This window comes from Sceloporus occidentalis, unplaced genomic scaffold, assembly GCF_023333645.1.
Source record: "Sceloporus occidentalis isolate IW3139 unplaced genomic scaffold, rSceOcc1.0.p SCAF_27, whole genome shotgun sequence".
Lineage (NCBI taxonomy): Eukaryota > Metazoa > Chordata > Lepidosauria > Squamata > Phrynosomatidae > Sceloporus > Sceloporus occidentalis.
In genome coordinates, this window is record NW_028317007.1 from 3765115 (window position 1) to 3779794 (window position 14680).

The following is a 14680-nucleotide window of genomic DNA, read 5'->3' on the forward strand; positions in this document are numbered from 1 at the left end:
ATATTAACAGATGCTGTAGGCTGCAACAAACAGGACATATTTTATCTTAAGAATCTGTTTCATCTTTAGGGTACACATTTTCCAAAAAAATAAAAATAAATAACATATAGGGTAGTTTGCAAAATGAATACTGTGAATGATGCGGGATAACAGATAAATATATATATATTCTTGACCAAGGGTCTGGATGTGACCCGAAACATGAAAGAAATATTAAAATTTATAACAATAAAAAGTTTTTTTTTTATTTTTTAAGAAAAAAATACATATGGATTTCTATATAGTAACACCTTATATATACTGTATATTGATACCTAATGAAAGGGAAGAAAGGGAAGTAAGGAATGTAGCAGTCTCAAAGAAATTTTATTTTTATATATTGGAAATTGACTCATTATTTGTACTAAGCTATATTATTTTAACTGCATCAGCTTTTTGTAATCTATGTATATGTTTACCGAGAATGAAGAAGAGAGATGACATTTCACAATGATATGTAATGTATACATAATTTATTTTTATTTACTACAAGAATACATTTTTACATTCAAAAATATGTCATATTTCTTCACCACTATGCAAGAAATAACTCTGATCTCTTAAAATCTCAGTGTTGAAAATGTCAAACACATTTTTGTTTGCATTTTTTGTTGACTAAAAGAAATGAGGTGAAAAAATGAAGAGATTATATAATTTCACATGCAACAATAGTTGCACAGTTAATTCCCCAATATTGTTTCGAATAATGGTCAGTAAAGCTTGGTGCTCAGATTGTTTATCACTAAAGGACATGGTGGCAAGAGAGTGCTTCAAATTATGTTTGTGAGCAAGCATAACAAAATAGACCATTAATATGGTGACCCAAAACAAACTCTGTGTACATTGTCCTGTCCAAATCACACAAAACAAATGTGGCTGCATAGAAAGATCATAAAGAGAGCACAGAAAGGATATTGTCAATGTGTAAATGCAGTGTGAAGTTCTTTATATATATATATATATATATATATATATATATATATATATATATATAGTGAAAAAGAATGTACACCTACTTTGAATTCCATGGTTTTGCAGGATAACAATCATCTGTTCCTTAGCAGGTCTATAAATTAGGTAAATTAAACCTCAGATGCACAACAACAAATATTACAGCATGTCATGATCTATTCAACAAAAATCAAGCCAAAATGGAGAAGCCATGTGTGAAAAACTAAGTACACATTGTGATTCAATAGCTGGTAGAACCTTTAACAACAATAACGTGAAGTAATCATTTTCTGTTTAACTTTATCAGTCTCTCACATCATTGTGGAGGAATTTTGGCTCACTCTTCTTTACAACATTGCTTCAACTCATTGAGGTTTGCAGGCATTTTGAGGTTCATGCACAGCTCTCTTAAGGTCCTGTCACAGCATGTCAATCCAGTTGAGGTATGGACTTTGACTGGGCCATTGCAACACCTGGATTGCCAGAGGTCCGATATTGAGATAAAAATGTTTTGGACAAAGTATGAAGGAGGGTAGTAAAATATGTCATGGTTTACAGAATCATTAAAATAATGTGGTTCAGATACAAGCATCTTTTAATAATCTTTGGGACATTAGTTTTCCTACTGGCCTTAGTATGGAAGCTATTCATCTGTCTCATCCAACAATGCTGATTTAAAAAAAACAACATATTTTTTAAGTTATTGAAAAACATCATTCCTGTAAGCACAGGTACACACCATATACATATAGACAAAGCTGGACTGGGTATGAGGGCACTTTAAGGCCAGATGCCACTTCATGACTGAATATGTGTGGTACACATTACATTTGTTATGCTAAAGTAGAGTGCGGCCGGGCATTTCCAGAGGCTGCCCCTTCGCTATACTGTCAGATGGCCAGTTGGAACCAACCAAATCTATTTTACAAACTAGGTACCATTTTCTTTCTCTGCCAGTTTATTTGACAGTGTGGTTTGAGATAGGAGTTTGCTGTACATATCTCCCATAATCTCTGTATGACTATACGTAACTCTAGTTGAAAGATCTACAGCTGCTACACATGTTCTCGAATGATAATGAGAATTTTTTTTTTCATATATCCCCTCACTCTACATTATTCAGCACAAAAGCTTTGTGAAATAGGAATCCTGGGAATATTTCATTGTAAAGTTGTACAGGGGAAATATTCAAATAACAACTTCATAAACAAAGAAATGTACTTAAATAAATCATGTCGATAGGGTCACTTTGCTTAGCTAGCATTAAACAAAACATGGAAAATGTGCTTGTTAAACAATAACCAGAGTGTGATTTTATGATGTTTTTTCCCTACCCTTGTAATTCATATTAGAGATAGACACAGTTGCATGTTAAACAAAATCACTCAGCATTGTTCTCCTGGTATCACAAAAAGCTGACATATGTTTTTTTAGATGCCTCCCATTAGAAAGTAAATATTCCTGTAATGTTATACATTTCCAGGGAGGTAATGAGAAAATGCTATAAATAAGGTTACATGGAGATTTCAGACAGTTTTATTAGAAGATTGTTGAAAAGAAAAAAAAAGGAAATTAAACACAAGCAAACGTTGCTATCTCTAACTAGCCTGCCAGACTACAAAAGAAATGTTACCAATTTATACATCATTTTTTAAAAACAATTTTTTATGCATTTTAAATGTTTAGCATTTTAAGTCAAACATGATTATTACATTTATATATATATATATATATATATATATATATATATCATTCATCATTAATAATGTTTTGTTCCTCTTTTCTTTATTAAAACAATAAAACTCTATGAACTACAAAGAAAATAATGGAAATAAAAATATTGCAAATTAGTAATTAGTTTCATTTCTTAAATAATTGAAGTTATATAATCTATCTTGCAGTGTAAATGCAGACCCAGACACCCTGACTATTGAAAGTCTATGGAAGAACAGACTTTGTTAGCATTGCCATGAAGAATCAGCATTATTCACCGCACTGCATTATTCTGTTCTCCTGGAGCACTTCCGCATAAGGGCACACACCACATGGGCAACCTCTCCCTCATTCCTAAAATTCAAGGAGAGGTTGTCCCAGGGCCGGACTGGGACTGAAAAGCAGCCCTGGAAACATTTGGAGAGCAGCCCCATTTAGTTTATCTCGCGATTGAGCTCTTATACCCACACGCACCCCTTTATACATAACCGAGTCACACTATTTGCCGTACAAATAACTATAAAACATTCTTTTTATCATATTATTTGTATTAAAATACCAGAAATCAAAACTGTTAAAAGGCCCTAATAAATGAAATATATTACACATAATGGAATCAAAACATTTACTACTGCAAACATTTTTAGATTGAGACATTTTTAGTTTTTGGTTTTATTTCCTTTTATTTGCCAACCTGCCAACAGCCCCTTCTACCCCCTTTTTATTTTCTTTTGCACAGAGCCCCATGTCAAGGAGCTTTCAATTACTTAAGTTAATAGAACCTGATTAAGTTAGTAGAATCTGATGTCTTTTCGTATTGCAGGGTACATCCAGAAAACAAACACAGATCAATTCTGGTGGAGTGCCAGACATCTGCCCCAGGCTTGCCACTCTGCCCCCTTTTAACTCCCTATATGCCCCTCTGCCTCCAGAAAAGCCTTATACCCTCCTATATGCCACTCTGCCCCATGATATGCATTTTAACCTCCTATATGCCACTTTGCCTCCAGAAATGCCTTGTAGCCCCTATATGCCACTCTGACTCCAGAAATGCCTTATACCCCTATATGCCACTCTGGCATTTAGGGGGTTAAAAGGCATATCATGGAACAGAGTGGCATATAGGGGTATAAGGCATTTCTGGAAGGAGAGTGGCATATAAGGGGCATAAGGCATATCAGGGAGGCAGAGTGGCATATGGGGGGCATAAGGCTTTTATATAAAAAAAATATTATACAGTTTGTTAAAAAAAATAAATTTGTTTATTTACCTTCTACTTCTTCCACTTTGGGGCTTTTTCATCCTGGCCTCCGTCCTCTGGTAGCTGCAGGCCGCCGTTTTCTATGGTGACAGGATGTCAGTGACAGGACATCCGGTGCTCCAGCAGTCTGAGTGTGAGGGGGCGGAGCTTTCACCCCTCACGCTCCTCCCATCACTATGCGGCCATCAGATTAATGGAAATTTAATCGAAACGGCCGATGCGTGCTGACACCGCCGGCCAGAGCTACTTTAATTCTTTTTTTTTTAAATTGAATATGCCGGATCGGCTTGCCATATAAAGTAAAATAAAAAAAGTATTAAAGTAGCTCCAGCCGGCGGTGTCAGCACGCATCGGCCGTTTCGATTAAATTTCCATTAATCTGATGGCCGCATAGTGATGGGAGCAACATGAGGGGTGAAAGGTCCGTGCGAGGGGGCGGGGCTTTCACCCCTCACGATGCTCCCATCAGTAGGCGGCCATCACACACGGCTGCTGAGTGCTGATGCCGCCGGCCGGCTCTGCTTTAATACTTTAATAAAAAAAGAATTGAAGTAGCTCCGGCCGTTTAGATTAGATTTCGGGCAGCCGCCCGGCCTACGAATCTGCCCGCCCACCGGGAAATTTCCCGGTATCCCGGTGGGCCAGTCCGGCCCTGGGTTGTCCCCATGGTGCTGGCAGAGGCTTCCCCTAATGCGAAAGTGGCCCATGAGGCCAAGGTAATGAGGCTGATCACCAGGAGAGGAGGATCATCAGAGACAAAAGAAGAATACAAATGCAGAGAACTCGAAAAAGGAGAACAAGTGGAGAACAAGAAGCAGAGCTCTAGAGAAGGAAACAGAGATGTTAGGGAGACATTGAGACAAGGTGTAACAGAGAGCACGACAGAGAGTGTGAGAAGACCGTTAAAGAAGATGACAGAGAGTGAGTGCGGCAAACAAAACAAAATTAAACAGAAATTTAGAGCTTTGTTTTCATTGTTTTGTTCCGAACCCTTCCTCATTTTTGGACATTTGTACAAATTAACAAAGTTGGCAAATTCTCGCTATGGTGTATGATTATGTCTTGAGCAACTTCACCTTGTTAGTGAGTTTGGCTGGTCCTCACCCAGGTTTTTTGCCTCATAAACAGCTGTTTCAGTTAATGATTTTGTTTCTACCTACATATTAAATTGATGAGCATTAGCACCTGTTTGATATAATTCTTTAATCATTCACCTAACTATATTCCTACGAAATCCCTCTTTAAGTGTACCCAGAAGAATTGATGCTCACACCAAATATTGATGTGATTAAGATTTTTATTCTGTTTATTCATTTTGCATTTTGTTTAATGCCTAAAGCTTTTGCACCAGTACTGTATGTATACATATAAATATATATATATATATATATATATATATATTATATATATATATAAAAACCTCTTTTTTGTTTAAGTATTTACCAATTTTAATTATAATAGATAAAAAAGGTCATGCTGATTATTTCATTCAGCACCTTCCTCTATTACTATTTGTCAGCAAATATTTTTCATTTTTTAAATAACAGACCAGCTTTCATAAAAATAGATATACTATTTACAGTTCGAGAAAAACATGCTATTTTTTCAACCTTACTGCTGTGCATAGTTAAAAAAGGGAACTGTGAAAAGAGATCAGAAGACATAAATTCAACACTTTTACATAGTTAAACCATTTTTTTATTATATAATATTTTACTGCTGTGGTAGCGCACAATGATAGCACACAAACTTCATCTGTACATCATTTCAACAAAATTTTTTAGGGAGGTTGTCAATAAATAAATTCCAGTTTTTCAACTTCAACTGCTATGATACTCGGGTAGCCTTAAGCAAGACATAGGCCGGTTGAGGATCATGCAAGGCATTGTTTAGCAACAGATTTACGACAGACTTCCCCTTAACCCAAAAAATATTGAAACTTTTTTAAGAAGTTACATTGTTTTTTTTAAGGTGGACAGACCATCTTCTCGATAAACTTTTAGCAGGCACAAGTTCTATTACAAGATTTGCACATCCGTACAGCTTCTGGCAGCTATTAATGTTAGTTTTAATAGCTTGGCTTAACACCAGTCAATATAAAATTCAAGTTCTGCAACTTCTTCCTTTTATCAGTTCCCCCCTCTTTATCTTCCTGTATTGTTTCAATGCCATTATTTTCAATCTTTACCTATATTAACTCCAAAGAGAAATCTGTTTAGTGGACCAATATTCCTTATATACCTATCTTTACTCATTAACCCTCCCTCTGTACCTTAATCCTTTACCCCTTTCGCAGTCACTAAACACTTCATTCTGGATTATTTTACCTTAATATTTTTCCTTAAACCCCTCTCTCTATCACTAATTCCTCTTAGGTTTTTTGGTTTTTTTTATTAATGCTTGGCAAGCACACATGGTGTCATTGACTGAACACCCTAATATAAAATATTTTCCGAGAATGCTGAATAAAATGTGGCAAAAATCATTAAACTGATAAATCTGAACATTTTGTTAGATTACCTATGAATAAAGGTTAGTGGTTTAGGATTGTTTGTTTTATCCCATCAAGATTGCACATGACAAAAAGTACAAAGCATTCCTTGTGATCTGGCAAAAATCCATTTCAAGAATTTTGAAGCTTTTAAAAAAATATCACAAAGTATTAACAATATTTTATTGAAAAAAAATATTGCTTGGTATCATAAAAAAAGAATGTGAAATTGTATATACATCATTTTATTGAAAAATTACAATGGTTGATCGAAATGTATAGTCCAGGTTTTTGCACAGAAAATTTATGCCCCAGTAGAATAAGGAAGACTTAACAAGTTACAGTGGTTTAATAACAGACAAACAATACTATCCTAATCACATATAAATGAAACTTTACAGGAATAACATTTTAAATTTGACAGTAAAAACAACCTTTGATGTGTTATAACAAAATAAATTACATTTTATGTGCATAAAACTAGATATGCGTAGAAACCAATTTTTACACGTTCTAGAACTAATTTATGAATTCAGTCTTTAGAGGGGTATACCGGAAGTACAAAATTAATTGAAAATCTTGTTTCTGAACCGTAAACCTTATGTTTTGTTTCCCGTTACTGAAGGTGAAACATATATTGTTGTTTCCATGATGAGATCAAAACATAAAATCAATCCCCTTTCACTCTACAACATACAGTTACAATTAGTGGATGGGCAGTGATCATACAATACAGTGGTGAAACAAGTAGGATTTTTTTAAATTCTATACGCTGTATCACTGGAGGGGTACATTACATGTATTTTAGGTTTCGTTTTAATTTTTTTTTAAGAATTTTTGCTTAAAATTGACAAGATTTTATAAAAATATTTCTGGTGCCTCATCTGATCAGCCACACACTATTCCTACTTGTGACAATTCAGGGCATAAAAGACGTAATATACAAATAAAAGTGGCTGACATAACTCATTCTTGCCACCAGGTTCTTAAAATCTTATTAATTAATACTGTGACTTGGACAAATATTTACATGCCTGCATGCGTTAAAACTATAAAGGCTTTTCAGAACCAATAAAATGACAAAACATTGTCTAAAATTGTCTTCCTAAACTCTAATAATCTACAGCGTACATAATACCTTCCTTGGGTGACTGTGTCTATGTACATTTTTTTTTTTATTCCTGAACTCCACAGTACTCCTTGAAAATCATATTTAATTATCTGGCTGTTAGAGGAGGTGTTCAAGATTAGGACAAACAAAAAAGTAGTTCCTTTTACATTCAGCAGAGTATTCAGTATTTCTTGAGAATACAGTAGTTCAATATCCAAGAGCAGGTACATGTTTTCCATAGTTGCTTGAAATTGTTATCTTAAAAAGAAAATATTGTTCACATTTAAAAACCATTTCCCCCAAATTATGGTGATTTTCATTTTTGTTGCAGTGTCTAAGGAATTCTTAGGTCCTTTTTGTGTCGGCTTCCTTTCTAAGTTCCTCTGCTGGTTTAGGTGTAATAAAACAGTTCAAATGTAGAAGTGACCACAGCTGGGAGGTTTTGATGTGCTCAGACTGAGAAATTTTGACAAGAAAGTCTTTCTTTAAAAAAGTACTGTGGCCCTTGTTTGTCAAGGAGTGTTTATACAAGTTTTCAGTAGCATCTCAAATAATATACAAGATTTGCTACTAACTGAGTTGGAAAACTTCTCAAAGTCTCTTTCATAATAGTTGAAGATTGACCAGGTTAACAATGCAATATACTTAAAGAACACTGGTGCTCAAAATAATGTATCTTATAAAACCTCCATTTTTCCCAATGAATCCGTGTCTTCTGTTTATCTTCAATACATAACACTAGTTTTTAAATAAAGTCTTCCATCTGGAAAAAAAGAACAACAGTTTAAGTAACAGTTTTTTTTTTTAATTATGTCTTATTCAACAAGGAAATACCCATTCATATGTACTCTACATATGTACTTTACATTGTTCCTATCAATATTATAATTATTTTATAAAAAAATTTCTAATTCCAGTGCCCTGTTAAACTGGAATCATTTTCAGCGGATCAAGGGAGGCACCAATTTTGATGTTTCTGCACATTGTCATTGGTGACAATCTTCTTTATATTACACCTGAAACATATAATTGAGGCTGTGTTATGAACATATATTGTTATTGAATATTGTTTAAAAACCTTTATAGGAAGTGATCAGTGATACATAAATTAGGGGAGCCACCTTGTAAAGTTAGTTCAAAATAAATAATTACTTTGTTTCAACAAAGAACAATGTGCCTGCATTAAAACATTACATGTAATGAGAAATCCTGCAGTTTAAATATTCTGGTGTGTTTTAATGAACAGAATATATTGACGCATGCTCGCCAGCAGGTGGCAGCAAAGCGATCACATGTGAAAATAAGTTTAAGACCAGAAATACCCTGTTCATTTAATAACCAGGATGCCTTTGTTTTATTATTTATTTTTCTGATTATTATTATTATTATTATTATTATTATTTTCTCTTCACAAAAAAAGAATGAAAAGTCCACTGGATGTTTAGACAGGTTAAACGTTGTAGCTATAGGTGCAAACCAAATCAACTTTTACATAAATATACAATTGGGAATGCTAATAATAGATCTTCATGCACTGCATAAAGACTGCTTTATATCAGTTACAAATCAACTTTGATGTTCATTGTCACTTGTGACATTCGGTAATTGTAATATTCTGCAGATTAACAGTGTGTGAAGACATATATTTCCAGCCTGTCTACTCTCCCAAACACTGTAGAGTTCTTTAAAGAGTAGCAATCAGCCAGGAGCAAAAGGATACAATTAGCTAAGCAACAGTCAGGCCCCGTCTACAACCTTAGTGCAACTCTGTTAAATCCAAGGCAAAATAGGTAACACTTTAGCCTGATTGATGGTCTGCCTTCCTGGGAAATTCCCAGTGGAGGCTACCCAGAGCTCTCACTCTGGCAGTAGCATCATGAAGGCATAGGGTTATTTGCATGTAGGACCAACTTTCAGTAAGACCTAGAAAGCTTTTAGTGGGTGGGGAGTGGGCATGGTCCCTGTCTGGTGGAAATAAAGAAACGGAATGAAGACCTAGGAGAACACCATTGTCGCTCTGTGCATCCCTAGGCAACTTCCAGAGCTACAAGTGTTTGTGTATTAGAAGCCAGTGTAGGGGAAAGCTACAAATCTAAAGTTCAGGCCATAGACCCAAATACAAGATGATATTGTTTACTATTTTATTTAAATGGCTTACTCTATTCCCTCTGTATACTATAAGAAGCACATTTTATCTTTTTGAGAAAAGGCTGGGACGGGTGCTTAAGACATTATTGATTAGTATTGCAAGAGCTAGATTTCCCCCTGCTTGAATTGTAAATTAAACATCAAAGATATACTGGGCCAGATATGGTGTGACTAAAAAACCATTATCACTGTTTTATCTCATTTTCATCCATCGCAATCTATGAGCGAGTTGGTATTAAGTTACAAGTGACAGATTTATCTGTGGCATTCAATCTAGCCCAGTGTGTTGCATGTGGATTTGTATTGTTAAACTGCTGAAATAATGTAACACACAATTAGATATGTTTCAAATGCATAAAAATAAGAAAAGACATTTTAAGGGCTATGAGTGAGGTAGGAACTATGCCATTTTCTACATGAAATAATCATTTTATGTTTTGTACTGCTTCATACTCTAGTTAATCAATTAGTGATTCATTTTCTAAGAAAGCAAGGAAAAAACTGCATCGCTGACTCGTGCACAATATGCTATCATCCATAATCTTAAAACATAAAGAAATAAATAACTAGAGTAATTTCATTGTATAAGAAACCCCAAATTAAGCCATTTTAAAATAGAAAAAATATGTACTTGTTGGATAAACAAAATTATCCGTTCAACTTGAGCGTTAACACGCTGTTTACTCTCTACAAAACATCTGGAACGCGCAAGATCATCTGAAATATTAAATTATATAAAGAACAAAAAAAGCCTCTTTCGCAGTAATATATTTTCAATTGTTGATATTGTAAGTTGGAATGAAATGATGCAGAAAGCGAGATAATATGTTTATTCTGTAGACATTCCAAGCCTAAAGAGCATTTTTGAAGACTTCAATTATAAAAACATTTAAAACACACAAAGTTGCACAATTTTTATTTTAATGAAGATGAGAAGTTCATTAAAGAAGATAAATATTTCATTAGATGTTAAATAAAACAAAGAGATTTTTTGGCTTCTCTCAGCACAAAATTCCTTTGAAAGATTAATTAATACATGCAAATTATGCAAATTAGACCCATGCAAATATTTTATGAAGACAATTAAGGGAACCATTAATTACTGCTTTTTTTGCTTCAGTGAGATTCATTCATTTAATTTTAATTTCACTTTAACTGTTTTGATGTATAATCTTGCTGCTAAGAACTTTATCTTTCCTAGTGGGTCACTTAAACGTCTAAATTTCATCAAGTGAGCAGCAAGCAAAAAAAACTGTAAAAGGTATTCTCAGGACTACGTTTTGTATCAAGAGAAATGTTTAACACAATGAAGTCCTAGAGAGAAGTAAACTAGTGAGGAACGTGAGCTCATTCTTGGCAGAGATTCAACTGTTGCAAAAGCAATTAATTTGCTTTGGCTGTTCTAATATAGGGGAATTAGAAAGTATGACACAAGACAAATAGAAATAATTAGTTCTCTAAAATGATGTTCTCATTAATATAGTTTGAACATCTGAAGAAGAAAAAAAAACAAAACTTGGTTCTATTATATCTGAATCCTGGACCTAACAAAGGTATTTCACGCAATGTATATTTTATGTTAATTTAGGTAATCTAGTAGAAGACTGTATTTCTGAAGCTATGCCCATAAAGGCAATAGGTGAGCATGATAGAAAATCAGCTTTACTGGTCTATTGAATAGTACACTTTCCAGTTTTAGCAATTGTTCATCATGATGTTATACTCACTAAGTACTCCCTAAGTACTATTGTTTTAGCCAGGGTTTACATACACAGTGGATTGGATCAGATCCTCTACCATGGGGCCGTGGGCTGCCCAAGTTTAAGAGTGTAATATGCAGCCACATTTATCCTGAAAGCAGGCACACATACTGTACTTATTGACCGCTGGCATTAATGTGCCAGGACATGTTTCATTAGCTTCTCGCCTTGTACGGAGGACTTTTTTAAATGAATGGCTTTTGAAGATGAGAATGTCATCTAACTTATTAGTATACTATTAGTATAGTATATAGTACATATATTGTGTTGGCCCTAAGTTTACCACATATTCAACCATATCCAAAGTGACACTCTTTATGGGATTTAGCATATCCTTAAGAAAGAAGCTTAAGGTCTCTTCCCCCGGCTAGAGATATATTTAGGAGGGGCAGTCTGATTAAGGAAAATATGGTTCCTTTTTTGAACTCAAGCGAAATGTTATGACTAGTACCTTACATTATCTGAAATAAAGATTTAAACATAACGTATTCTTGGCTATCACATTAAAATGCATGAGGAAAGGTTATATAGTTAAATAATTATATAGTAAGAGAGAAAGACCTTTCGAAGGAAGTTATTAATGCCTTTTTCCATGGATCGATCTTACAAAAGTCAAAATGTCCTTATTTTGCGTTTATTTTGAAGTGAGAATCCACAGAAAAAAACCCTTGCCAGCAAAAGTTATCTTGCTAAAGTCTGTTTGAGACACTATCAATTTGCTAATATAGGCAAAATAAATATTTATGAAAATAAGATTAATTTTAATACTTTTAATAAAAATTACTTTTACTAATAATTATAAAATTAATAAAATAATTTCAGCACATAATTGGTTTCAATTAAACTATGGATTGCAACAGGACAAAATGCACTATATTCGTAAAGAGTGACTGTCATAATTCATAATTAAATACAAAAATATTAAATTATCTTACGTTTTTATAACATATATAGACGTTATATACAGTATCCAAGCAAATAATGCAAGGAATTCAACATCTTATATTTTGTGCCATACATAAATGCACCATGACATGAAAATGCCATAGGGACCCTTTAGGATAATAAGGGAAACTAGATTCAAGCTTCACTGCTATCATACAAGTGCATTTTTAATACCGTGGAAGCAGAGTTAGAGTTAGTAATTACTTTCACTACAGGTATATTAGCTTAGCCACCCCACTGGCCTGCATTTACTTAGCCACCGATTAGTCAGTAAGGGATCAAGGACCAGCCCCGATCGGCCCACTGCGTTTTGATATCGATCAAGCTTCTACATGCGCACCTTACAAGTATTGAAGCAAGACACCATATGCTATGTTCTCTTTCAATACATTGTGAATTGGTGTGATGATAACGTAGGTGAATGGTCCTGGCCACAGCCCGCTTCTAACCAAGTCTACCAATGAAGGTGTCCTGCTTTGGCCATTTGTACTGTTTTGTGGTACACAACTCTTGGTAAATATCACTATTGATGTATTCAGAGTTTTGTCAATAGGCCAAATCATTTTTTCCCAATGTAAATAAAAATTGGGTAGTTTTATTACTTTTTTCCGTGACCCACACTAATTACTAAAATTCCAATATATTATAGGGGAAAAAAACAATGTGATGGTTATAACATTCTAATTTAGAACTATATTATTCATAGAAAGTTTGTCTAAACTTAATCTAAATATATTGTGAAATGAAATTCACTAACTGTACAACATACATTGTAACAAATTTTAAGTTAAATATTGAATATCATTAAAAATGCAAACGGATCAATAACCTATTATTTTAAACTGGCTAAATTTAATTTACTCTAGTAATTAACAACAGTACGATCCTGACCTTGCTTGCACTTGTATTCATTTCAGCCAGATGGCAAGCTGCATGGTTGAATAGCATGCTATAACAAGAGAACACTTACATGCAAAGATCTAGATTTATAGGCTTTGCATATCCTACCTTGTATTGTCCTTTCAGCATCTGTTCTGCCCCCGTTGCGTTCTGATTCCATCTCTGGGGTCAAAGATTCTAAAAGTAAACAAAGTAAAAAAAGAAAGCTAAATAAATATACTTGACTTCTAGCTCTAGCTATTAACTTAGACCAAACACTTAGTTTCACTTTTCTGGGAGAAGCAGTATTTGGGAGATACAATTAGGAAAAAGGGGCCAATTCCTCTGGAACTAATTGCTTAGTATAGGCCATGCTTATAGAAGCTCAATTCTATTTAACAATAAAACCCTTTATAGAATCATAACAGATATTCAAATATTGAAACACATGGAAGGGATGTGCGTGTGTTACTTTTAGTCATAAGTACATTTTATTTTGCTTGTTTATTAGCACATCTTAGGTCTTAGGTCTTAGTTTTATACATGTCCATAGTGGCATTCGTAAACTTTATTTTGATTTCTCATTTTGGATATTGTAAATGTATAAAATATACGTATGTGTACTTATTTAGCTTATTCCAAGTAGCATAGTATTTTTACATACAATCTGTTCTGATTATGAGCCTTGGAGATCTGTCTGGATAATGGCATTCTCCCACTGTGAAAAGCATTTGTGTTGTTCTGTGGGTCTGTCTCCCCCATTACTGTTATTTCTGTCTTTTCCCAGATCCCACATTTTACAGTTCAGTAAACTAAATAAAATTGTATTTTAATGACCTTTGCTGATTAAAATAAGCAATATACAGTATTTGGGTTAAACACCAACCATGTTAACTTCATATTCTTTGGACCTAATTATTCTTTCCAATTGAGTTATCTGTCTCCTGTTGCTAAGATGCTGATTGTTGCTGATGGTTCAGACAGCCTTAGTAATGGTTGGTGAAAACTGGCAAGGGAAACCGACTAGATATGCTAACTCTGCCACATTAAGCTGCAAACCTTACCTTATATTAGGTGAATTTTTATGCTACATATCTCCAAAAAATCCCTCCAGTGTAGTTTTAATAAACAAATGTTGAATGTTTAAAAGTTGGCAGGAGGTTCCTACAGCTCACCAACTGAAGGTGATGTCAAGTAGCAATTTGTATAAAGTAGACCTTATATAAACCCTTTATCTGTGGATTCAGTAATTCAAAGCCTTACGATTGGCGTCTTTCAAGATAAAGCAGAGGGCATTATACATGGTGGTTTTTTTTGTCTGGCAAGCACCGTGTATTTTGTTGTTATGTTTTATTCCTTTTTATTTCCTCTGTACCATGAAA

At 34.2% G+C, this 14680-nt stretch overlaps 1 protein-coding gene across 4 annotated transcripts in view; it reads right to left on the reverse strand.

The window, feature by feature from the left end:
• Positions 1-8291: 8291 nt before the first annotated feature.
• LOC149299863 (dachshund homolog 1-like) overlaps positions 8292-14680 on the reverse strand; it is a 162285-nt gene continuing 155896 nt past the window's right edge. For all 4 annotated transcript variants that reach the window (XM_089485896.1, XM_089485895.1, XM_089485893.1 and 1 more), the window contains 2 exons: positions 13428-13496; positions 8292-8329 (listed from right to left, as the gene is read on the reverse strand). In XM_089485896.1, the coding sequence (XP_089342022.1) occupies positions 8292-8329; positions 13428-13496 (107 nt within the window). The remainder of the gene's footprint in view (positions 8330-13427; positions 13497-14680) is intronic.